The sequence below is a fragment of the Notolepis coatsorum genome, assembly GCF_963971535.1.
Source record: "Notolepis coatsorum genome assembly, chromosome: 1".
Lineage (NCBI taxonomy): Eukaryota > Metazoa > Chordata > Actinopteri > Aulopiformes > Paralepididae > Notolepis > Notolepis coatsorum.
Genome location: NC_140165.1, coordinates 16781444 through 16807671, shown reverse-complemented (window position 1 = coordinate 16807671; position 26228 = coordinate 16781444). Strand labels below are relative to the sequence as shown.

General features: G+C 44.1%; 1 protein-coding gene across 1 annotated transcript in view; it reads left to right on the top strand.

Moving 5' to 3' along the window:
• The window catches only part of LOC311245228 (transmembrane protein 131-like), a 75696-nt gene that overhangs the window by 7355 nt on the left and 42113 nt on the right, over positions 1 to 26228 (top strand). The window contains exons 4-17 of the mRNA XM_084335059.1: positions 470 to 592; positions 3320 to 3400; positions 4754 to 4904; positions 7298 to 7354; positions 8958 to 9019; positions 10076 to 10184; positions 10348 to 10456; positions 10755 to 10908; positions 14906 to 15076; positions 16378 to 16488; positions 20403 to 20537; positions 21387 to 21491; positions 23926 to 24012; positions 25442 to 25594. Of these exons, the coding sequence (XP_084191185.1) occupies positions 470 to 592; positions 3320 to 3400; positions 4754 to 4904; positions 7298 to 7354; positions 8958 to 9019; positions 10076 to 10184; positions 10348 to 10456; positions 10755 to 10908; positions 14906 to 15076; positions 16378 to 16488; positions 20403 to 20537; positions 21387 to 21491; positions 23926 to 24012; positions 25442 to 25594 (1608 nt within the window). The remainder of the gene's footprint in view (positions 1 to 469; positions 593 to 3319; positions 3401 to 4753; positions 4905 to 7297; positions 7355 to 8957; positions 9020 to 10075; positions 10185 to 10347; positions 10457 to 10754; positions 10909 to 14905; positions 15077 to 16377; positions 16489 to 20402; positions 20538 to 21386; positions 21492 to 23925; positions 24013 to 25441; positions 25595 to 26228) is intronic.

Sequence of the window (26228 nt, the reverse complement as noted above, 5' to 3'; positions counted from 1 at the left end):
TTTTACACTATATTCTACATTATATGAACTATGTTATCTATATCCTCTATATATTGTACATTATATTAACTATCCTCTTATGTTTTAATATAATTCCAACAATTATTTATAGTTTGTCTATATTTTACTCTACATTCTACTAACTATATTCTCTCTGTTTTACTCTCTATTTTACATTATATTCTCTATGTTTGACTCTATATTTATTATTTTACATTATATTCTCTTATGTTTTAAATTATATTCTCTGTTTTACATTATATTCTCTATGTTCTACTCTATATTTTACATTCTATTCTCTATGTTTTACTCTATATTTTACATTATATTCTCTATGTTCCACTCTATATTTTACATTATATTCTCTGTTTTACATTATATTCTCTATGTTCTACTCTATATTTTACATTATATTCTCTATGTTTTACATTATATAACTGTATTATGTATATCCTGTGTGATCCTCCAGGTGTTTGGCGTGGGCATCCCCAACCCGTACAGACTACGGCCCTTCATTGGGGCCCGGGTGCCCGTCAACAGCAGCTTCTCCCCCCTTATCAACATCCACAACCCACACAGTGAGCCGCTGCAGGTATCAAAGTCAAAGACGTGTTTATTGTAATCTTTCCATCGGACATATGGAAGCACGAAATACAGTACTTGGGTCTCGGTTATAGCCATTAAATACTAAATAACTAGAATAAATACTGATCCTCATGATAGACATGCAAACTGATTAAATAAAAAAAAAACGAATTAATTCAATAGAAAACAAATCCATTCAATGAAAACCTAGTCTAATTCAATACAACTGATTTAGTTCAATAACACTAATTTGATTCACTGATTTAAAGAGGGAATAGGTGCCATGAAGTGCTACGGTGCAGAGGCATGGCAGGGACGAGCTGTTCAGTCTCACAGCATCCGGGAAGAAGCATCGCACTAATATTCCCACCATCCCTTCACATTCAGGCCTCCTCCTTTCCCGCTTACTTCCCTTCTTGTTTATCATAGATCAACTTCAAAAACTCCTATTGTATTCTATTTAACTGACATTACTATGTAAACGACACATTTTGTTCTTAAAAAGTCTTACATTTAATAATCAGAATTTTCTCTTATCACATAGAAAATTCACAATAATTTAGTTTCTCTGTAAATGACTGATGTGGAGGAGTTTAAATGACTGAAGTGGAGGAGTTTAAATGACTGAAGTGGAGGAGTTTAAACGACTGATGTGGAGGAGTTTAAATTAGTTTAAATGACTGAAGTGGAGGAGTTTAAATGACTGAACTGGAGGAGTTTAAATGACTGATGTGGAGGAGTTTAAATGACTGATGTGGAGGAGTTTAAATGGCTGATGTGGAGGAGTTTAAATGACTGATGTGGAGGAGTTTAAATGGCTGATGTGGAGGAGTTTAAATGGCTGATCTGGAGGAGTTTAAATGGCTGATGTGGAGGAGTTTAAATGAGTTTAAATGGCTGAAGTGGAGGAGTTTAAATGACTGATGTGGAGGAGTTTAAATGGCTGATGTGGAGGAGTTTAAATGGCTGATGTGGAGGAGTTTAAATGGCTGAAGTGGAGGAGTTTAAATGGCTGATGTGGAGGAGTTTAAATGGCTGAACTGGAGGAGTTTAAATGACTGATGTGGAGGAGTTTAAATGACTGATGTGGAGGAGTTTAAATGACTGATGTGGAGGAGTTTAAATGACTGATGTGGAGGAGTTTAAATGGCTGATGTGGAGGAGTTTAAATGGCTGATCTGGAGGAGTTTAAATGGCTGATGTGGAGGAGTTTAAATGGCTGAAGTGGAGGAGTTTAAATGGCTGAACTGGAGGAGTTTAAATGGCTGAACTGGAGGAGTTTAAATGGTTGAACTGGAGGAGTTTAAATGACTGATGTGGAGGAGTTTAAATGGCTGATGTGGAGGAGTTTAAATGGCTGAAGTGGATGAGTTTAAATGACTGATGTGGAGGAGTTTAAATGGCTGAACTTAAATGGCTGAAGTGGAGGAGTTTAAATGGCTGAACTGGAGGAGTTTAAATGACTGATGTGGAGGAGTTTAAATGACTGATGTGGAGGAGTTTAAATGGCTGAAGTGGAGGAGTTTAAATGGCTGAAGTGGAGGAGTTTAAATGACTGATGTGGAGGAGTTTAAATTACTGATGTGGAGGAGTTTAAATGACTGATGTGGAGGAGTTTAAATGACTGATGTGGAGGAGTTTAAATGGCTGAAGTGGAGGAGTTTAAATGACTCTGTATCTCTGTATTTAAATATGTTTGGGGGAATTGTTCGGGCTGCAAAGTAAGCAGTATGTTAACGGCCTATCGGTTCCCCTTTCTTTTTTTGCCAGTGTAGCTATGAAATAGGTATTCAATTCTATCCAAAGTGGTCTTAAAAAGTCTTAAAATGAACTTGTTGAAACCTGCAGGAACCCTGTAAATACCACGCACTGGTATAGCTGTATTGAGATTTTTCTTTTTTTCTACTGATAAGCATCTACGTCTGTGCTTTTCTTATTGTAATCTTTCCATGGGACATATGGAAGCACGAAATACAGTACTTGGGTCTCGGTTATAGCCATTAAATACTAAATAACTAGAATAAATACTGATCCTCATGATAGACATGCAAACTGATTAAAAAAAAAAAAAACGAATTAATTCAATAGAAAACAAATCCATTCAATGAAAACCTAGTCTAATTCAATACAACTGATTTAGTTCAATAACACTAATTTGATTCACTGATTTAAAGAGGGAATAGGTGCCATGAAGTGCTACGGTGCAGAGGCATGGCAGGGACGAGCTGTTCAGCTAATGCTGATAATCATATAGAGAGCAGTCAGTGTTTTGGTGTCTGTGTGTCTGGCGTGCCGCCTGGTGGAGATGTGCACTCTACTGTCTAGTTAATCATTTTTATTATTTATTTATTATTATTTACTTATTAAAGTCTTTCTAAAATGGTCTGTGTGCTCCAGTACCTTCCTTTTTGATGACTATGGTTCAAGTCTGAGCAGCACCGGTCCTCATCTGGACAGGTTTAGCGCATGAAGTCTCAAGTGAGGGCTAGCCTGGTGATGTTTCCGTCCCCGCTGGATCAGTGTCCACTTTGACCGAAGTTCAGAGAGGATTCACTTTTGGAACCGACAGGATACATCACTGTCCGTTAGCAAAGCTGTTGTTTCTGCAAACAGTAATACCTTCCATAATACCTCCAGTGTACAGGACCGTTTTTATCTTTTATCTTGATCAGTGTAGCTGAGCCCTTTTAAAGGCATGTGTTGTGATTCCATGTTTTGTTTCCCCCTCTGGCAGGTAGTGGAAATGTACTCCAGCGGAGGTGACCTGCACCTGGAGCTGCCGACGGGCCAGCAGGGAGGCAGGACCAACTTGTGGGTGTGTATACCACCCCGGCCAGGCGGCAGGATGAGGGGTGTTATCATCATGTGTACCCCCCCGGCCAGGCGGCAGGATGACGGGTGTTATCATCATGTGTACCCCCCCGGCCAGGCGGCAGGATGAGGGGTGTTATCATCATGTGTACCCCCCCGGCCAGGCGGCAGGATGAGGGGTGTTTATCATCATGTGTACCCCCCCGGCCAGGCGGCAGGATGAGGGGTGTTTATCATCATGTGTACCCCCCCGGCCAGGCGGCAGGATGAGGGGTGTTTATCATCATGTGTACCCCCCCGGCCAGGCGGCAGGATGAGGGGTGTTATCATCATGTGTACCCCCCCGGCCAGGCGGCAGGATGAGGGGTGTTATCATCATGTGTACCCCCCCGGCCAGGCGGCAGGATGAGGGGTGTTATCATCATGTGTACCACCCCGGCCAGGCGGCAGGATGAGGGGTGTTATCATCATATGTACCCCCCCGGCCAGGCGGCAGGATGAGGGGTGTTATCATGTGACGTGATCTGGTCTCTAATGGAGATTCTGTTCATATCACCTGGTGCCAGCTTTAGTAGACGTTGGTATCTGAAGGGCTTTAGGCACTAGGATCCAGAAACTCTGCATTACTGTATCGAGGAATTTGTTTACAATGGTCCCTGACTATGAATGAACAGGGTATCTGCAGGGTATTAAAAACTCTTTTGGTCAATGTTAGCATGGTGTTATTCACCGTCAAAGATGGAAAAAGAAAATTATATTCTCCTTTGGTTCATTACAATTTACTCAAGCCTAGATGTCCCGGATGTTGGGAGATGAAATAATATTAAATATAGGAAATGTTTTTGTATCCAAGTCGTTTCTTGCTGGGTTACCGGGAGCTTGGTGCATCTGGCGAGAGCTTGGAACACACAAATTGGCAAGTGCATCCGCCAGTTCAGTGTTGCAGTTTTTTTTGTCTTTTTTTTTCTTAGTATGGTAGTGAAATTGGCATTACATTTTGCTCTAAGTGGTATTGACAGTGGCCCGGCAGGTAGAGCAGTCGTCTGGCAATCCGGAGGTTCCCGGTTCGATTACCGCTCCTTGAGCAAGACACTTAGCCCCTAATTGCTCCCGATGAGAAGGTTGGCACCTAAATGGTTGCCTCCGCCATCGGTGTGTGAATGTGAGTGAATGGGTCAAATGTGAGGAACAAATTGTAAAGCGCTTTATAAATGCAGCCATTTACCATTCATTAAAAAGGTCTTAAATTGAACTTGTTGAAACCTGCAGATACCCTGATGAAATGCTTTTTGTTACATGAGATACCCGTCCGAAGTGTTCTGAACCGAGCATTTTGACTCTTCTTCGTCCTCCTCAGGAGATCCCCCCGTTCGAGACCAAGGGGGTGATGCGGGCGAGCTTCTCCTCGCGAGAAGCAGACAACCACACAGCCTTCATCAGGATCAAAACAAACGCGTCGGACCCCGACCAGTTTATATACCTCCCCGTGGAGGTGGAGGTCACCTCAGGTAGAGAGAGACGCTCATAGGCAGCTCACACACGCACCGGCACGGTGGGAAAACAAACACCAGCCAGCGGCCAAATAGACACATGGCAGCTGTGGATATTAGACAAACTGGTAAAAAAATGATTTTATGTGCAATAAAGGGCACACATCTGTTTGTAGTCTGGGAGAATGTAATGCGCCCAGTTTTCCAACAATCATGCATTTAACAAGATTTACATTTGCTGTGACTTACCAACACCGTCTGGTGTCATCTTGGTCAAGAAGAAACCCGTCCATACTGGTAAAACTACGGTAAACTCATTCTACCACACATGTAAAACAAGCAGACCCGTTCCATTCTAAACCTCAGTCTGGCTGGTATAATTGTTTCCCAACCTGAATGCCTGTAATGCCTTTATTATCTAGATCCCTTGGAGAACTAATCACCATATTGCCTCTACAGCAGCTCCTTGTTGTAAAACGCCCCCCCCCCCCCCCCTTGGAGAACTATTCTCCATATTGCCTCTACAGCAGCTCCTTGTTGTAAACCCCCCCCCCCCCCCCCCCCTTGGAGAACTATTCTCCATATTGCCTCTACAGCAGCTCCTTGTTGTAAAAACCCCCCCCCCCCCCCCCCCTTGGAGAACTATTCTCCATATTGCCTCTACAGCAGCTCCTTGTTGTAAAACGCCCCCCCCCCCCCCCCCCCCCCCCCCGGAGAACTATTCTCCATATTGCCTCTACAGCAGCTCCTTGTTGTAAAACGCCCCCCCCCCCCCCCCCCCCCCCTTGGAGAACTATTCTCCATATTGCCTCTACAGCAGCTCCTTGTTGTAAAACGCCCCCCCCCCCCCCCCCCCCCTTGGAGAACTATTCTCCATATTGCCTCTACAGCAGCTCCTTGTTGTAAAACGCCCCCCCCCCCCCCCCTTGGAGAACTATTCTCCATATTGCCTCTACAGCAGCTCCTTGTTGTAAAACGCCCCCCCCCCCCCCCCCCCTTGGAGAACTATTCTCCATATTGCCTCTACAGCAGCTCCTTGTTGTAAAACGCCCCCCCCCCCCCCCCCCCCCCCCCCCCTTGGAGAACTATTCTCCATATTGCCTCTACAGCAGCTCCTTGTTGTAAAACGCCCCCCCCCCCCCCCCCCCCCCCCCTTGGAGAACTATTCTCCATATTGCCTCTACAGCAGCTCCTTGTTGTAAAACGCCCCCCCCCCCCCCTTGGAGAACTATTCTCCATATTGCCTCTACAGCAGCTCCTTGTTGTAAACCCCCCCCCCCCCCCCCCCCCCCCTTGGAGAACTATTCTCCATATTGCCTCTACAGCAGCTCCTTGTTGTAAAACGCCCCCCCCCCCCCCTTGGAGAACTATTCTCCATATTGCCTCTACAGCAGCTCCTTGTTGTAAAACGCCCCCCCCCCCCCCCCTTGGAGAACTATTCTCCATATTGCCTCTACAGCAGCTCCTTGTTGTAAAACGCTTAACGGCAATAACACCTTCTGCACCGTGTGCTGTGGCAAACTGTACCGTCACTTAGTCATCGTAATGTGTCGCCACAATTCGGTTTACCACTGAGTTTCTTTCTAATGCCTCAAAGTAATTTCCTCATTGGTGCTTTTTTTTCTTTTTTCTTTCCCCCCTGGGGCCTGGTCTACAAGATACACTACACGACCAAGGTGCCCATGTACATGTCAAAATACTTCCCAAAGGTCAGTGAATACCACGACCACAACACCAGAGGGAGCTCCACAAATCATGTTAAACCCAGATTCGGCTCAAACAAGGGACTAAACACGTTTCGCAATTATGCCACATCAATGTGGAACGCCCCACCCAAAGCTGTAAAGGAATGTGAATCACTACCCACTTTCAAAACCACTCTCAAAGAACACCTACGGGAGACTGCAATTCGAAACTGGCCCCTGTAAATGTCCAAACCCAACCCCCTCCAATGTACAGCCCCCACCCCACCTACCCAACCTCCTCCAATGTACAGTAAATTACCAAGTATGGTTTTGTCAATATTCCAATGTACAGTTTTGCTTGTACAGTTGTACAGTGTCCCCCCCCCCCCCCCCAACCCCTCCTACCCAACCTCCTCCAATGTACAGTTTTTACGTCAAATGTATATACTCTCTTTTCTGGACTCTTTTTGTATCACAAACGGTACTGTATTTGCAAATCTGGTATGTCATAAATGTATAGATGTAGCAGTACGGTCTATCTGTATGTCATATATGTCCTGATGAATTGAAAATGGGGGACCCTGATGTAAACAAGACGAAAGTCTTTCTCTGGTCTGCATCCCCTTAACAATTGTGTGTATTGAGCTGTACTGTATTGTACCCATTCTGCAATCTGTTAATAAAGTTTTCAATCAATCAATCAATCCCTCCCGTTCTTGTCCACAGCGCCGGGAATCTACTCCTCCATAGAGATGCTCGACTTCGGCACCCTGCGCTCACAAGGTGCGCTGCTTTCAGGGGACGTTTCTGTCAGACCGCAGACCTAGAGCTGCACCATTTGGTGAAAGATTGCCATTATTGTGGACAATATTGAGATTTGCGATATATAATAAATAAATGGTGTCATGAGTCTACTTGCATGGTTATCAAGGAAACTGCAGAGATTACTTATGGATTTGAAATGTGTATCTCCACTCAAACATAGAAATGTAACCACATGCGATTTTTATATTTAAAGAAATTGTCAATATTAGTCGATCTTATAATAGTCAATATTAACACATACATTTTTTCCAATACATTTTTGAATCGTAATATTTTAATCACGCTACCCTTTTTGACCGCAACAGCCTCCCATAGTTCCTTTGATTTCCTCCCGGGTGGCTGCCTGGTGACGTGTCTGTTTACATTCCTGCATCCCATGCGCCACAGGGATCATAGTACCGTGACCAGACATCCCCCCCCAATGTCTTATTTCGTAATACAAAGTTTCCAAATTGACTTGTGGATTAAACCCAAGTTGTATATGCAGTGATGAACGGTCTTTCCCAGCGGAACACGGGTTACAGAGGTCGAGCTACACACGCTTCGCTTGCTAACATTAGATAGCAGTGTTGATAAGAAGGAGCCGTCTGCCAACAAAGCATATCATGCATATATACAGCTCTTTCATGACTCGGATTCGGACATTTAATGTGAGAAGTTGCAGGCTTTCACTCTCATGCATTCAGCACATTCACACACACACACACATTTATTTAATTAAATCACAAATCGCAGCCTTTTTTGCGGTTATATAATTGCAAAGGCTGAATCTTGCAACACTACGTAGACCCTGTTTGTCTTCATTCCCCTGAAGGAACAACCAAAGGAACCTTTCTGCGATCTTCTTTTCTTGGAAATGTTTTGAAAGGATGTCATTGATCCAAGGGGACGGGGTGGAAAGGAAGGAATCTCAACCCTGAGCCTGGCCTAAGAGCAAAACGGCCGCATTTTATATAAAAGTATTCTGTACTTCTGTATGACAACTAATAATGAAACTTGATGTGAATACGGTCAATATTGTCAACATTGTCATCGCAAATCAGTTGGTTAACGTGTACGCATTTTCTGTGTGTTCGCAGATAAACCAAAGCAGTTGAATTTACATCTCTTAAATTGGGGGACAAAAGATGTACAAATTACCATGCATTCAGCACATTCACACACACACACACACACACACACACACACACATTTATTTAATTAAATCACAAATCGCAGCCTTTTTTGCGGTTATATAATTACAAAGGCTGAATCTTGCAACACTACGTAGACCCTGTTTGTCTTCATTCCCCTGAAGGAACAACCAAAGGAACCTTTCTGCGATCTTCTTTTCTTGGAAATGTTTTGAAAGGATGTCATTGATCCAAGGGGACGGGGTGGAAAGGAATGAATCTCAACCCTGAGCCTGGCCTAAGAGCAAAACGGCCGCATTTTATATAAAAGTATTCTGTACTTCTGTATGACAACTAATAATGAAACTTGATGTGAATACGGTCAATATTGTCACATTGTCATCGCAAATCAGTTGGTTAACGTGTACGCATTTTCTGTGTGTTCGCAGATAAACCAAAGCAGTTGAATTTACATCTCTTAAATTGGGGGACAAAAGATGTACAAATTACCGTGAGTACTTTTTGGATGAAGTAGAAATATTCACGTTGTTCTCGTGACGTGCCTCGCTAACCAATAGAGTAGAATAGCCTTGCATGAAGGCCCATTTTCCTCCAATGTTGGAAGAAACAACAGTTGCTATGTTGATGTATGAGAAAAAGATGTTCTCAACAAAAGTCACAGTAGAGCAGTAATATCATGCTTTTCCAATGTTTTACACTCTACCACGGCACAGAAATCGGGCATTTTCTTTCGAAAGTGTTCACCAATGTTCACCAACTCTTATTAGTCATATCACTGGCCAGTATGGCTTACTAAAGCCTAGAGGCCTTTAAACCGCTGCTTAAAACACACCCTTTTCTCCCTGGCCTTTGACCAGAGTTAGCCTGTCACCTGTCAACTACGTTTGCTGTTATTCTGGACTTTTTGTATATATTTGATTACTTCTCGTCTCTTTTTATATTGCACCTTGCTCTTGTTTCTTAGTGTACTATACTTATTTACTGTAATTTAGTGTATTTTATTTGTTACTGTACGTGTTTTTTATTGCATTCTACCTTGAAAGCACTTTGGGTAGCTTTTAGTCATTGTAAACATGCTATATAAATAAAGCTGACTTGACTTACTAGCATAGTATATTTATACCTGTATCACTGTAGATAATTATACTGTACATACATCAGTTTAGCATTATATTACTCAGTAGCTTGTTATATATATCACATTTGATCACTTGTACATTGTATATCGTTAATGCACTTTTACTGTTACATTTGTACTCTGGTTAGATGCCAACTTCTTTTCGTTGTACTGTACTTGTGCTATATACTGTAATGACAATACATTTGAATATAATCTGGTTACCATGTTGTCCCAACTACACAAACATTCCATGCAAGGCTTCTATATGGTTGGTGCCACAGCTCAGTTGTCATTTAATGACAATCACCTGCTAGTTGATTACAACCACCTGTTGTTTTGCCGAGCTGTCTACGATGGAACACTGCAAATGGGCTAGATAAGAGTATATTTGAAATGTTTTATTTTCTATTTCTTCTCGTTTTCCAGAGCATTCGAGCGAGTCCGTCGAACGATGCCGTGATGATAGATTTCAAAGCAATCACGCTCAAAGCTGCGGACAATAAATATACCAAAGTTGCAAGTATTAGTTTTGATGGTAAGTTGGAAGGAAATTTGGAGAGATGTTTTGGAATCGATAGATTGATAGAAATAGATGGTGTACATTCTCGTCATAGCTTTCAAATCTGAATGTATGTAACATTTCTTTTCATCTTATCTTTGAATTATTATACTTTTTTTTCACTTTTTTCTGTTTCCAGCTTCAAAAGTACAGAAACCCAGTCAGTCGTCGGGTAGAATTACTGTGAAAGCGAAAGAGAAAAGCTACTCGAAACTTGAAATCCCATATCAAGCTGAAGTTCTAATTGGGTATGTCCACTTTGCTATTTTTTCTAAGCCTAAGTAGCACGTGTACATTTCTTTCAAGTTAAAAATGTCAAGTGTCTATGATGGTTTCCTGCCAGCTAGCAGGCTTCCCCTTTCTAACCGGATGTCTGTCTGTCTCTCTGTCTCTGTCTTCCTCTTTCTAACCGGATCTCTCTCTCTCTCCCTCTCTCTCTGTCCCTCCCTCCCTCTCTCTGTCTCTCCATGTATCTCCCTCTATCTCCACCTCCCTCTCTCTCGCTGTCTCTCCATCTCTCTCTCTCTCTCCACCTCTCTCTCTCAGGTATTTGGGCTTCGACCACACGGTCACCTTGTTCCACATCCGGGACAGCGTGACGGAGCCCCTGCTGAAGCCCATCCACCTCACCAACACCTTCCACTTTGCCGTCAGCGTCCACCTCGTGGCCCTGCCCGCGGAGGCCAACGCCATGTTTAAGGTCGGCACCCATCAGTCAGCGTGCTCTCCAGACTTTAGCAGGGTTCACACAAGGTCCTTGAAGTGCTTGAATTGTTACGGGGAAATAAAAGTCAAGGCCTGGAATTCCTTGAAAACAGCAAATTTTTTAACAAGGTGCTTAAAAAGTCCTTGAAATTCAAATCAACCATTCACATTGAACGTTTTGTTCATCCACGATAAAATTGTTCTGAATCAAGAAATAACTTTTTTATCTAAAGTATCGGAAATTGGTTTTAAGCCATATTGGATCCGTTTTTTTTGTTTTATAAAAAAACTTTAAAACTTTAAATTGATCCTTTTAAAATAAATTTTCAATTTTTTTTTTTTTTTTTTTTTTTACATTTCTATAACCTTTATTTACCCAGGCAAGCAAGTAAGAACAAATTCTGATTTTATGTATTGTTAAAAGTATGCATAATGTTGTGTTAATTCCACAACAAGATATATGTAATGTTAATTACCTGAAATTATTCCATTTTTTGGGGGGGGGAAACCCTGCATATATCGATATCGGTATCGGAAATTAAGAGTTGAACAATATCGGTATATCGGTATCGGTAAAAAAGCCAATATCGAACATCCCTAGTTAATTTCAAACTTTTATTTCAACTCGTAAGACATCGAGGATACTCATTTACAGTGACGACGAGCTTACAAGACGAGTCATGTCATTTATTTATATAGCGCGTTTAAAAGCTCAAAGAGCAGAGTCCTGTACAGTAACTACAGAATTAAAAACTATAGACATCACCCAGTGTAACAGAGGACAATAGAACATGACAAAAGACAGGATGGAGAGTCAATACAGTAGGACCACAAGACACTAGGAGTATACAACAGACGATACAGCATGACATAGGACAGACATGTACTGACACAAAGACTATACAGCCGACAATATAGTAAGACGAATGAATGAATGAATGAATGAATGAGAACTTTATTTAACAGATTGCAGAATGGGTACAATACAGTACGGCTCAATACACACAATTGTTAAGGGGATGCAGACCTGAGAAAGACGTTTGTCTTGTTTCCATCAGGGTCCCCCATTTACATTTACATTTACATAGACATAGGAGACTAGCCGATATGTTATAGCAGTAGGACTATGCAACAGACAGTACGGTAAGACATAAGACACAGGGGATGACAATAAAGTAACTGGACACTATACAGAACACAGAACAGCAACACAAGGGGGACCGAATAAGCACTAGGCTGACATAGTTTATCAGTCATTTCATAGTTAAAAATCGATGGAGTGCAGTAAAAGAAGGAAGAACCTTCAAGAAGCTCCATCTGAAGCTCTCTTCCTATTTGAGACACCATGCCTCTTCTTAGTCCTACGTTTATTTTCATTAGATTTTTACAAATATTCTTCAAGTATTGGCTCATATGCAGTATTAATTCAAACCATTTCTTTTACTGAACAGTATAGACTTGGAGCATTCATTCGATTGATATATAATATTTATTTTCTTTATTTTTCTTTATTCAATCAATCAGTCAATCAGATTTATTTATATAGCACATTTCACATGACGCGTGTCAACCAAAGTGCTGTACAGAGCAACAATCACACTCCGTTTTATGGGAGGGCACACAGGCAAACACATGAAACACAGGAAAACAGGGCATGAGTCAGTGAACGGGAAAGACTAGTAGGTAGAAGTGGGTTTTGAGCCTCGATTTGAAAGCATCTATCGAGGGGGTGAGCCTAATGGAGGTGGGAATGCTGTTCCACAGTTCAGGGGCTGCGAGAGCAAAGGCACGGCCCCCCCTGAGCTTGAGGTTAGACCTCCGGACTGTCAGGAGCCTCTGATCGGCTGACCTGAGGGACCTGGTGTTGGAATAGGGGGATAGGAGGTCTGAGATGTAGGAGGGGGGGGGGGGGGTGACCATTAAGGGCTTTAAAAACAAATAGGAGAACCTTAAAATCTATCCTGTAGCGTACTGGGAGGCAAGGACAGGGGTGATGTGGTCTCTTGCAGGTTCCGGTCAACAGTCTGGCAGCAGCGTTTTGTACCAGTTGTAAGCGGGACAGGGAAGACTGGTTAATGCCTATATAGAGGGAGTTGCAGTAGTCTAATCTAGATGAAACGAAGGCGTGGATGACTCTGAAGGTCTGCAGGGGAGAGAAGGGCTTTGAGTTTGGCAATGGTGCGTAGTTGGAAAAAACATGCCTTTACCACTGAGTTCACTTGTCTGTCAAATTTAAATTGTGGATCAAAAATGACACCTAGGTTCTTGACATAAGGCTTGACCAGGGAGGACAGGTTGCCAAGGCTGTTGGTAAGGGTGGTGACAGCGTCTGGGGGACCGAATAGGATTATTTCGCATTGGTTTTGATTTAGTTGTAGAATGTTTTGTGCCATCCAACATTTAACATCATCCAGGCAGGATATGAGACTGTTAAGTAGAGACTGGTTGTTAGGTTTCAGGGAAACATAAAGCTGTGTGTCGTCAGCATAACAGTGAAAAGAGATGTTGTGCTTCTGAATGATTGGACCAAGGGGTAGCATGTAAAGGGAGAACAGGATCGGGCCAATGATGGACCCTTGCGGGACCCCACAGGAGAGGGAGGTTGAGGGGGAGGAGCAGTTGGCGATGTTGACAGCAAAGCTTCTTATTTGTGAGATAGGAGGAGAACCATGCTAGTGCAGTGTCACTGACACCAACCCCATGTTGGAGACGATCTAATAAAATGGTGTGTGATCAACAAGTGTCGAAAGCTGCACTGAGGTCAAGCAGCATTACAACAGCAGTCACGGTTGTCAGCGGCGAGGAGTAGGTCATTTGACACTTTAAGGAGGGCTGCTTCTGTGCTATGGCCAGTCCTGAACCCTGACTGAAATGGAGAGGTCCAACGTGTTTGTGCCAAAAATGCTGAGAATCGTGGTGCTTTGCCTTGAACTCTTGACATGTTACACGTGGCCTTTTGTATTGGATTATAGTATTGGGGGAAATCTCTCATTTGTGTTCACCTGGTCTCTGTGTGTTCACCTGGTCTCTGTGTGTTCACCTGGTCTCTGTGTGTTCACCTGGTCTCTCTGTGTTCACCTGGTCTCTGTGTTCACCTGGTCTCTGTGTTCACCTGGTCTCTGTGTTCACCTGGTCTCTGTTCACCTGGTCTCTGTTCACCTGGTCTCTGTGTTCACCTGGTCTCTGTGTTCACCTGGTCTCTGTGTTCACCTGGTCTCTGTGTTCACCTGGTCTCTGTGTTCACCTGGTCTCTGTGTTCACCTGGTCTCTGTTCACCTGGTCTGTGTGTTCACCTGGTCTCTGTGTGTTCACCTGGTCTCTGTGTTCACCTGGTCTCTGTGTTCACCTGGTCTCTGTGTTCACCTGGTCTCTGTGTTCACCTGGTCTCTGTGTTCACCTGGTCTCTGTGTTCACCTGGTCTCTGTTCACCTGGTCTCTGTGTTCACCTGGTCTCTGTGTTCACCTGGTCTCTGTGTTCACCTGGTCTCTGTGTTCACCTGGTCTCTGTGTGTTCACCTGGTCTCTGTGTTCACCTGGTCTCTCTGTTCACCTGGTCTCTGTGTTCACCTGGTCTCTGTGTGTTCACCTGGTCTCTGTGTGTTCACCTGGTCTCTGTGTGTTCACCTGGTCTCTGTGTGTTCACCTGGTCTCTGTGTTCACCTGGTCTCTGTGTTCACCTGGTCTCTGTGTGTTCACCTGGTCTCTGTGTTCACCTGGTCTCTGTGTTCACCTGGTCTCTGTGTTCACCTGGTCTCTGTGTGTTCACCTGGTCTCTGTGTTCACCTGGTCTCTGTTCACCTGGTCTCTGTGTTCACCTGGTCTCTGTGTTCACCTGGTCTCTGTGTTCACCTGGTCTCTGTGTTCACCTGGTCTCTGTGTTCACCTGGTCTGTGTTCACCTGGTCTGTGTTCACCTGGTCTCTGTGTTCACCTGGTCTCTGTGTTCACCTGGTCTCTGTGTTCACCTGGTTAACCCCCGCCTCCCCCCACCAGGTGCTGAACTTCACCTCCCCGGTGCTGATCCCTCCCCAGGCGTCGCGCTACATCTTCTCCCTGGAGTTCCGGCCGCTGCGGCCCTCCACTCACATCGACGACAACATCCTGCTGGTGACCAACGCCTCCACGTTCCACCTGCCCATCAGAGCCTACACGGGCTTCCTGCAGGTAACTACCCTCCACGTTCCACCTGCCCATCAGAGCCTACACGGGCTTCCTGCAGGTAACTACCCTCCACGTTCCACCTGCCCATCAGAGCCTACACGGGCTTCCTGCAGGTAACTACCCTCCACGTTCCACCTGCCCATCAGAGCCTACACGGGCTTCCTGCAGGTAACTACCCTCCACGTTCCACCTGCCCATCAGAGCCTACACGGGCTTCCTGCAGGTAACTACCCTCCACGTTCCACCTGCCCATCAGAGCCTACACGGGCTTCCTGCAGGTAACTACCCTCCACGTTCCACCTGCCCATCAGAGCCTACACGGGCTTCCTGCAGGTAACTACCCTCCACGTTCCACCTGCCCATCAGAGCCTACACGGGCTTCCTGCAGGTAACCAGAGACCACAGAGATAACACAGAGCGTGTGTGTACAGGGTGTACTGTGTGTGTGTGTGTGTGTGTGTGTGTACAGGGTGTGTGTGTGTACACAGGGTGTGTGTGTGTGTGTGTGTACACAGGGTGTGTGTGTGTACACAGGGTGTGTGTGTGTGTGTACAGGGTGTGTGTGTGTGTGTACACAGGGTGTGTGTGTGTGTGTACAGGGTGTGTGTGTGTACACAGGGTGTGTGTGTGTGTGTACAGGGTGTGTGTGTGTGTGTACAGGGTGTGTGTGTGTGTACAGGGTGTGTGTGTGTACAGGGTGTGTGTGTGTACAGGGTGTGTGTGTGCACAGGGTGTGTATACAGGGTGTGTGTGGGTTTGTGTGTGTGTACAGGGTGTGTGTGTATACAGGGTGTGTGTGGGTTTGTGTGCGTGTACAGGGTGTGTGTGTGTACTGTGTGTGTGTACAGGGTGTGTGTACAGGGTGTGTGTGTGTGTGTACAGGGTGTGTGTGTGTGTGTACAGGGTGTGTGTGTGTGTGTGTGTGTACAATGGTATCTGCTGGGTCTTAAAAAGTCCTAAATTTCATTTGCACAGGTATTACATTTTGGTGATGGCATCCCGGCTGTCGAGATGAAATTATATTAAATATATAAAATGTTTTTGTATTTCAAGTCATTGTTTTTTGTGGGGCTACCGGGAGCTTGTATGGAACGCACAATAATTTATATTTGCGCGCAAGTGCAGCCGCCAGTTCAGTGTCACTGTTTTTCTTTTGCTAGTATGGTAGTGCAATTGGTATAACATTTTGCTGAGCAGACATGAAAAAAAAATAAGTATTATGATTTTCTCTTTCCACCCTGCTCTAGTTTATGCATTCTGACATGTTCTATGTGGTTTCTATGCCTCTCTCTCTCCCCCACCAGCCCCTGGCTCTGCCTCCTAGTCTGAGCGAGCGTTTCCTGGACTTCGGCGTGCTCAGTGCCACCGACACCTGCAGCATCCTGTTTGTGGTCCTTAACAGCAACCCTATAGAGGTACAGTCTTTACTAGACAACAAACAACAACCCTATAGAGTTACATACAGTTTTTACTAGACAACAAACAACAACCCTATAGAGTTACATACAGTCTTTACTAGACAACAAACAACAACCCTATAGAGTTACATACAGTCTTTACTAGACAACAAACAACAACCCTATAGAGTTACATACAGTCTTTACTAGACAACAAACAACAACCCTATAGAGTTACATACAGTCTTTACTAGACAACAAACAACAACCCTATAGAGTTAGTCTTTACTAGACAACAAACAACAACCCTATAGAGTTAGTCTTTACTAGACAACAAACAACCCTATAGAGTTACATACAGTCTTTACTAGACAACAAACAACAACCCTATAGAGGTACAGTCTTTACTAGACAACAAACAACAACCCTATAGAGGTACAGTCTTTACTAGACAACAACAACAACCCTATAGAATTAGTCTTTACTAGACAACAAACAACAACCCTATAGAGTTACAGTCTTTACTAGACAACAAACAACAACCCTATAGAGTTACATACAGTCTTTACTAGACAACAAACAACAACCCTATAGAGTTAGTCTTTACTAGACAACAAACAACAACCCTATAGAGTTAGTCTTTACTAGACAACAAACAACAACCCTATAGAGTTAGTCTTTACTAGACAACAAACAACAACCCTATAGAGTTACATACAGTCTTTACTAGACAACAAACAACAACCCTATAGAGGTAAAGTCTTTACTAGACAACAAACAACAACCCTATAGAGGTATAGTCTTTACTAGACAACAACAACAACCCTATAGAATTAGTCTTTACTAGACAACAAACAACAACCCTATAGAGTTACAGTCTTTACTAGACAACAAACAACAACCCTATAGAGTTAGTCTTTACTAGACAACAAACAACAACCCTATAGAGTTAGTCTTTACTAGACAACAAACAACAACCCTATAGAGTTACATACAGTCTTTACTAGACAACAAACAACAACCCTATAGAGGTACAGTCTTTACTAGACAACAAACAACAACCCTATAGAGGTACAGTCTTTACTAGACAACAACAACAACCCTATAGAATTAGTCTTTACTAGACAACAAACAACAACCCTATAGAATTACAGTCTTTACTAGACAACAAACAACAACCCTATAGAGTTAGTCTTTACTAGACAACAAACAACAACCCTATAGAGTTAGTCTTTACTAGACAACAAACAACAACCCTATAGAGTTAGTCTTTACTAGACAACAAACAACAACCCTATAGAGTTACAGTCTTTACTAGACAACAACAACAACCCTATAGAGTTAGTCTTTACTAGACAACAAACAACAACCCTATAGAGTTAGTCTTTACTAGACAACAAACAACAACCCTATAGAGTTAGTCTTTACTAGACAACAAACAACAACCCTATAGAGTTAGTCTTTACTAGACAACAAACAACAACCCTATAGAGTTCGTATTTACTAGACAACAACAACAACCCTATAGAATTAGTCTTTACTAGACAACAAACAACAACCCTATAGAGTTAGTCTTTACTAGACAACAAACAACAACCCTATAGAGTTAGTCTTTACTAGACAACAAACAACAACCCTATAGAGTTAGTCTTTACTAGACAACAAACAACAACCCTATAGAGTTAGTCTTTACTAGACAACAAACAACAACCCTATAGAGTTACACAGTCTCTAATAGACAACAAAGAACAACCCTATCGAGGTACACACAATTCAAGATTGTTTATTGTCATGTGCACAGTTAAACAGTTTGCCGTACAATGAAAATCTTACTTTGCTAGTCCGCCCTTCGCACAAAATCACACAATCTTAACAATTTTATTTTTTTACAATTTAAATAAAGGTATAAGATATATACAAGGCACAGTGAGTAACATTGACGTTATTGCACGTTCCGATTCACAGTGTTTGCAATATAAATATGGAGGTGACACCAGCAGTTAAAAAGTGTAGTGATTCACAGTTTGGGGGAAGGGTGACAGTGAGGTCGCAGCAGCAGTCAGGTCAGAGTGTCTGCCTGGCACAAAAGAAAAAAAGTGGGGGAGCTGATGGCCCGTGGGGGGTAGAGACTGTCAGTATCGTAGTCCTTTACTTGGATAACGCACAGCAACCCCATTGAGGTACTCGCCTGCACTTAAGAACAAGAGGGTTATGCAGAGAAACATGATCACCGCGGTCAAGGGATGAGTTTGTTTACTAGTAACGATGGCTAATCTGATGTTGCGATAACTGGCCCACCGAGTCTGAAAGTAAGAGGCCAAAAACACCTGTTCGTTGACAGCTCTGTTGCGCAACCCAGTGTGATAGACTGTGACGTGTTTCTCTTACTTATCTTTTCATCTTTAGGAGCATTTGAAAATGTAGCGCTTTTTTCTGGCATCTTTGTATGTAGAATATTTAGTAGTATTTTGAGTTCTGAGTATTTCTAATGTTGAGTACGTCACACTGCGATCACTTATCAATTTGTTGCACCATAACATTCCATCACTGTGGTTTTCCTGCCACACTTCATTCTTTGCATTCTTTGCAGTTCTATCGAGGTCTCTTGCTTTATTTACAGTTTAGAAGTCTATCCTAACGGCCACTAACCAAACCCCACACTAATCACATGGCAGGCCAGTCCATTGACTTCCACAAGCTGTAGTAAGAGCAAGTAATGGAAATGCTTTGAAAGGACTGCCTTTGTGTTTATGTTGATTTGAAACAAATGGCTTTGTATCCCATTGACTTGCACTAGCATTGCAACATTTTTGAATATCAAGGGAATCAAGGGATCAATACATCAGACTGGCAATACGTCATGTTTAGAAAGTAATCGCTTGACTTAACATGATGCAACAAAACACACTTTTCCAACGATGTACGCGTTCTGCCGTCTGCCAAATACAATGGCGTTGCGCCTACTTTTGGGGGAAACACAAAGTACGTGGATGTGCTGGTCTGATCCTGGACCCACTCTTTTAACAAAGGCGCTGCAGTATTTGTCAATGTATTGTAGGTACCAAGGATTTCAGCCTAAATATCTATCTGTTTTTTTCATGCAGGAAAAGGAATGCGCCATCCGTGGGGACAATGCACATTAATGAACATTTATATAACATGCCGTGGGGACAATGAACATTTATATAACATGCCAGGTTGTAGCTATAAGCTCATTTCCATCTGTCGTCCCTTTGCAGGTTGATGCGAACACAAAACATGCGAAGAACATGCAATACAAAGACAATGAACAATAAAGACAATAAACAATGTACATAATCATGCAGTACAAAGACCACATGCTGGACAAAATAAACAACATAAACAAATGTACATAACCTTATTACAACAAAACCCTGACATGACAATACACAGGACTAATTGACACACAAACAATTAACACTGTATGGTGACTACTGTTAAAAACCTATGTGTATGTTATGTACAGTAGGCAATATTGCGTGTGTACAGTATGTGCAGTATGTGCTGATGCAACATTAACACACTCTTGGATTCTCTCTCTCTCCTCTCTCCTCCTCTCTCGCTCTCTCCTCTCTCTCCTCTCTCGCTCTCTCTCCTCTCTCCTCTTTCCTCTCTCTCCTCTCCTCTCTCACTCTCTCTCCTCTCCTCTCTCGCTCTCTCCTCTCGCTCTCTCTCCTCTCCTCTTTCCTCTCTCTCCTCTCCTCTCTCACTCTCTCTCCTCTCCTCTCTTGCTCTCTCCTCTCCTCTCTCGCTCTCTCCTCTCCTCTCTCGCTCTCTCTCCCCTCTTTCCTCTCTCCTCTCTCCTCTCTCCACTCTCTCTCTCTCCTCTCTCTCTCCTCTCTCCTCTCTCTCCTCTCTCTCGCTCCTCTCCTCTCTCTCTTCTCTCTCTCCTCACACACTGCTACACCCAGCTGGTGCTGAGGCCATGGCAGGTGACGGGGGAGAGCGTGAGTGTGGAGCTGCTGAAGACGGAGCGAGGCAACAGGACCCAGGTGCTGGCCCGGGCCAGAGAGCTGCACAACGCCACCGCCTCCACGCACAGAACGGTACCAACGCAGCCCCTACAGCCACCACCGCACGGCTGCGTCGTTCACACTGCAGACGAAAGTGGCCCAAATCTGATTTCTTTGCTCATATATGTATATATATATATATATATATATATATATATATATATATATATACCGTGTGAACGGCACAAATTACATGGAATCTGATCTTTTCAATTCTGATTTGGGCCAATTCGATTTTTTCTTTTTTTGCAATGTGACCTCAGTCCTAATAGGCATGTGACTTTCATGTCACTCTACATTAACATTTGTCACTGTTTTTCACGTCCATCTTCATTTGCGCGTGTGGGTCCGTTCAGGAGCGTGGCCGGGTCACACTGGAATCTGATATTGGCCACAATGAATAAATAAAATACTCTGGCTGGATGCCAAACTTATTTACGTTGTACTGTACTTGTGCTGCATAATGACAATACTTTTTAATCTAATCTAACAAGGCTGAGACGATGTGCCATTTGGAAGAATCGATAAATCGGCACAACTTTTTCGATAAATATCGATTTTTTATTATTATTATTATATATATTTAAATATATATATATATATACAAATATATATATTTAAATTTTTGTTACTCCACTTATCGATTTCACACAGTTATCTATCATTTTCGATAAATCGATAAGTGGTCTCAGCCTTATAATCTAATGAGGGGTCTTCTATACGGCAATATTGGTGGGATCTCTTGTCTAACGTTGCCTGTGAATACTGGCCCATTGTCTGCCGGGCGAAGGACAGAGACGGGGTTCTCGTCGCCCCCTCGCAGCGCAGGGAAAGTGCAGGGAAATGAGGAGCCTGAGGGGTTTGTTCTGTTCCTGTACACAGGTGATCCTGGCCTCGGGCTACTTCGCCGTGTTCCGCGTTACGCTGTCGGCCAAAGACCTGGAGGGAGCGTACGATGCAGCCATACACATCACCACAGAGTACGAGGTGAGCGCTGAGCGTACGATGCAGCCATACACATCACCACAGAGTACGAGGTGAGCGCTGAGTGTACGATGCAGCCATACACATCACCACAGAGTACGAGGTGAGCGCTGAGCGTACGATGCAGCCATACACATCACCACAGAGTACGAGGTGAGCGCTGAGCGTACGATGCAGCCATACACATCACCACAGAGTACGAGGTGAGCACTGAGCGTACGATGCAAACATACACATCACCACAGAGTACGAGGTGAGCACTGAGCGTACGATGCAGCCATACACATCACCACAGAGTACGAGGTGAACGCTGAGCGTACGATGCAAACATACACATCACCACAGAGTACGAGGTGAGCACTGAGCGTACGATGCAAACATACACATCACCACAGAGTACGAGGTGAGCGCTGAGCGTACGATGCAGCCATACACATCACCACAGAGTACGAGGTGAGCGCTGAGCGTACGATGCAAACATACACATCACCACAGAGTACGAGGTGAGCGCTGAGCGTACGATGCAGCCATACACATCACCACAGAGTACGAGGTGAGCGCTGAGCGTACGATGCAGCCATACACATCACCACAGAGTACGAGGTGAGCGCTGAGCGTACGATGCAGCCATACACATCACCACAGAGTACGAGGTGAGCACTGAGCGTACGATGCAAACATACACATCACCACAGAGTACGAGGTGAGCACTGAGCGTACGATGCAGCCATACACATCACCACAGAGTACGAGGTGAACGCTGAGCGTACGATGCAAACATACACATCACCACAGAGTACGAGGTGAGCGCTGAGCGTACGATGCAGCCATACACATCACCACAGAGTACGAGGTGAGCACTGAGCGTACGATGCAGCCATACACATCACCACAGAGTACGAGGTGAGCACTGAGCGTACGATGCAAACATACACATCACCACAGAGTACGAGGTGAGCACTGAGCGTACGATGCAAACATACACATCACCACAGAGTACGAGGTGAGCGCTGAGCGTACGATGCAGCCATACACATCACCACAGAGTACGAGGTGAGCGCTGAGCGTACGATGCAAACATACACATCACCACAGAGTACGAGGTGAGCGCTGAGCGTACGATGCAGCCATACACATCACCACAGAGTACGAGGTGAGCGCTGAGCGTACGATGCAGCCATACACATCACCACAGAGTACGAGGTGAGCGCTGAGTGTACGATGCAGCCATACACATCACCACAGAGTACGAGGTGAGCACTGAGCGTACGATGCAAACATACACATCACCACAGAGTACGAGGTGAGCACTGAGCGTACGATGCAGCCATACACATCACCACAGAGTACGAGGTGAGCGCTGAGTGTACGATGCAGCCATACACATCACCACAGAGTACGAGGTGAGCGCTGAGCGTACGATGCAAACATACACATCACCACAGAGTACGAGGTGAGCACTGAGCGTACGATGCAGCCATACACATCACCACAGAGTACGAGGTGAGCGCTGAGCGTACGATGCAGCCATACACATCACCACAGAGTACGAGGTGAGCGCTGAGCGTACGATGCAGCCATACACATCACCACAGAGTACGAGGTGAGCGCTGAGCGTACGATGCAGCCATACACATCACCACAGAGTACGAGGTGAGCGCTGAGCGTACGATGCAGCCATACACATCACCACAGAGTACGAGGTGAGCGCTGAGTGTACGATGCAGCCATACACATCACCACAGAGTACGAGGTGAGCGCTGAGCGTACGATGCAGCCATACACATCACCACAGAGTACGAGGTGAGAGCTGTGAGCGGAAAGAGGAATATCATGTCCTTTTGCGTCTGGTCGTTGGAGCATGCATGTTCTGTCCATTTTAAAGAAGGTGCTGGGAGTGGGAGGTGTAACACAGGGCTTTCCCTAAACCAGGGCTTCTCAAACTTTTTTTAAGGGCCGTTCAAGGGGGGGATCCCCCTTCTTAGATGTCGGTGATAGTAGTGTTGCTATGGATGATCGATGGGTGGAGAATAAAACAGGCGGAATAGTTGGTATGTACGTAATATACGTGTAATAAAACACAAATCGCAAAGAATATCCATTTTCATCAGTGTCGTAATGCACATTTCTCACTGTATCTATAGCGTGCAGTGAGCAACATACCCATACATTTATTCATTTAGCTGACTCTTTTATCCAAAGTGACAAATTGTGTACAAGTCAGCAGGAGGGGTACACCTCTGGTGGCTAAGGGTCCGTGTCGGTGGTGGTGTTCATCTACTCTAGCCGTGTCAAACTTGTGAAAATGAAGTGACTGTATGCTGCATGTGTGCGAAGTCTGGCTACACTAACTGCATTCTTGATCCTACTTATAGGCTTCAGGGAATCTAAACCATTTTATCTTCATATCCGTCTTTTGGTTTCATATCGTTGCCAGATATTGACCATACCGGTGAAAGCAGTGATTGCCGTCGGCACGCTGACCAGCTTCCCAAAGCACATCATACTACCGCCATCATTTCCGGTGAGAGTCCCTCCTGTCGCCTGCCGCTCACTGTCCACGTTTCAGAGCCCAGACGAACCAGTCTGCCCCCTGCTGGGCAGAGGTAGAACTGAACCCCCCTCCCTGGCATGTTTCAAGACAAACTCCTTGCCGTCATCTCCAGTCTGTTGTGGAGAACAATCGAGTACCTCAGACAACAACCATATAAGTCAGTTTTTTAAGTGTTCAGAGGAACAATGTCTTCATACTTTACTATCTAAAGGTGGAAAGTTAGTGTTGTGTTTACTTGGTTAAAGACTGTAGAGATTGGGTTTTTTCTTGTGATATATCTCATTCATACTCCAAGTGATTTAGATGAAGTCAAGTCAAGTGTTCCTTTATTAACCCCCTTGGGGAAATTCAGGTGTTATAGCAGCGTGGGGGAGGAGAGGTGCAGGCAGAGGAGGTAGCAATAGTAATAGCAATGAACATAGTGATAGAACGTAGTAATAATAGTGATCGTAGTTGTGGAATTTAATCGGCAGGATTCAATCAGCCGGTAATAACTTCACAACTATCATAATCAAGTTTATTTGTATAGCACATTTACAACAGTTGTGACTGTACCAAAGTGCTTCGCAGATAAGAGCATAGAGCAAGAAATACATATACTAAATATAATGGTGCAAAAAGTGCAAATACAAATAAGTGCAGGGGTTCAGATAGAAATAAAATACAACTTCAGAACTGCAAATACATGGTCTGTCCAACAAAAATTCAAAACAGACTTGTATGTTTCTTCAGTGCAAAAGGGTTTAATTATTTCCATATAGTGAGTTGTGAAACGAATGAAGAAATAACAATTATCTCCACCTCCCCCCCTGCTGATTTTACGGTAATGCTTACTGTAGAGATTAGCTATTTCGCTAAACATGGCCAAATTGTACGGCTAAACACTTGGAATTTGTTTTAGCGTCACAGATGTGCTGGGCTTGTGCTTTTTCTTTTTTTCTTTTTTCTGACACTCCTCTTGGTTGTGCTTTAGTTTAAACCATACATATGAGGTAATTGTTTTGGAACATCTACTGAATTGTAGGGATGGGTATCTTCACATTTGAACCGATACGGTACCTGTACCTGTGAATCGATACCGGTACCCAACGGTACCTTTTCTCTGTACTTTAGTCTCAAGAAATTTAATTTACCTACCTCAGTCGAAAAAAAAAATCCAAACTTCAAATAACTACAATTTCGACAGTTTTCGGCTTGCCATTGCTCCGACTGCTTTGTTGTTGAATCAAGTAAAATCCTAGGTAAGCATATATTGTGCGTGTGAACGTTGACATGAAAAAAAGAAAATCCGGTATCTCACTTGAATCGATACTCGGTAGTACCGACGTGTTTCGGTTCGGTACCTCAAAAGTACCGAATTCGGTACCCATCCCTACTGAATGGTGTTTCTCTCTCTCAGGGTAAGATAGTCCACCAGAGCTTCAGCATCATCAGTTCCTTCTCTCAGAGGGTGAGACTCCAGCTCGTCCACTCGCTGACCGACGACAAGCGCTTCTACTACCGCCGGCTGAAGACCAGCCGGGACGAGCTGGAGCCCAAGAGGAAGTCCAAGGTACCGTTTAGCCGCGCGGCGGAAATTACCATTTTAACACAATGTTTTTTATCGAAATTGCAATATGTATCGTGTGATATCCCAATCGCGGGAGGCTGCGGTATTTAATGAAGGCATATTCTGACTTGAGTGTGACTCCCTCTGTCATTTTGACCTTTTCATTGGTAAAGTGATGGTTTGGTGTGAGCGTGTGCAGCATGTGTGTGTGTGTGTTCGTGCTAAAGTGACTGTTAGTGTGTGAGCGTATACAGTATGTGTGTTGTGTGTGTGTGCTCATGTGTGCTTGTGTGTGGAGAGTTCAGTGTTCAAGACTCTGATGGCCTGGGGGAAGAAGCTGAGCCGAAGTCTCTGACCGCAGCAGCTTGAACAGGCTGTTGTTGGGGTGGTGAGGGTCTTTCATTATTCTGCAGGCTCTGGATTTGCACCTCTTGTTATATAAGACCTGCAGGGGTGGTAGTGCAATACCCGTAGTACGCTCAGCTGAGCGCACCACTCGCTGTAGGGCCTTTTTGTCCTGTGCCGTGCTGTTTCCATACCAGGCAGTGATGTTTCCAGTCAAGATGCTCTCTACAGCTCCTGAGTAGAAGGACTGGAGTATCTTCCCCGATACTCTGAACTTCCTTAACGGTCTCAG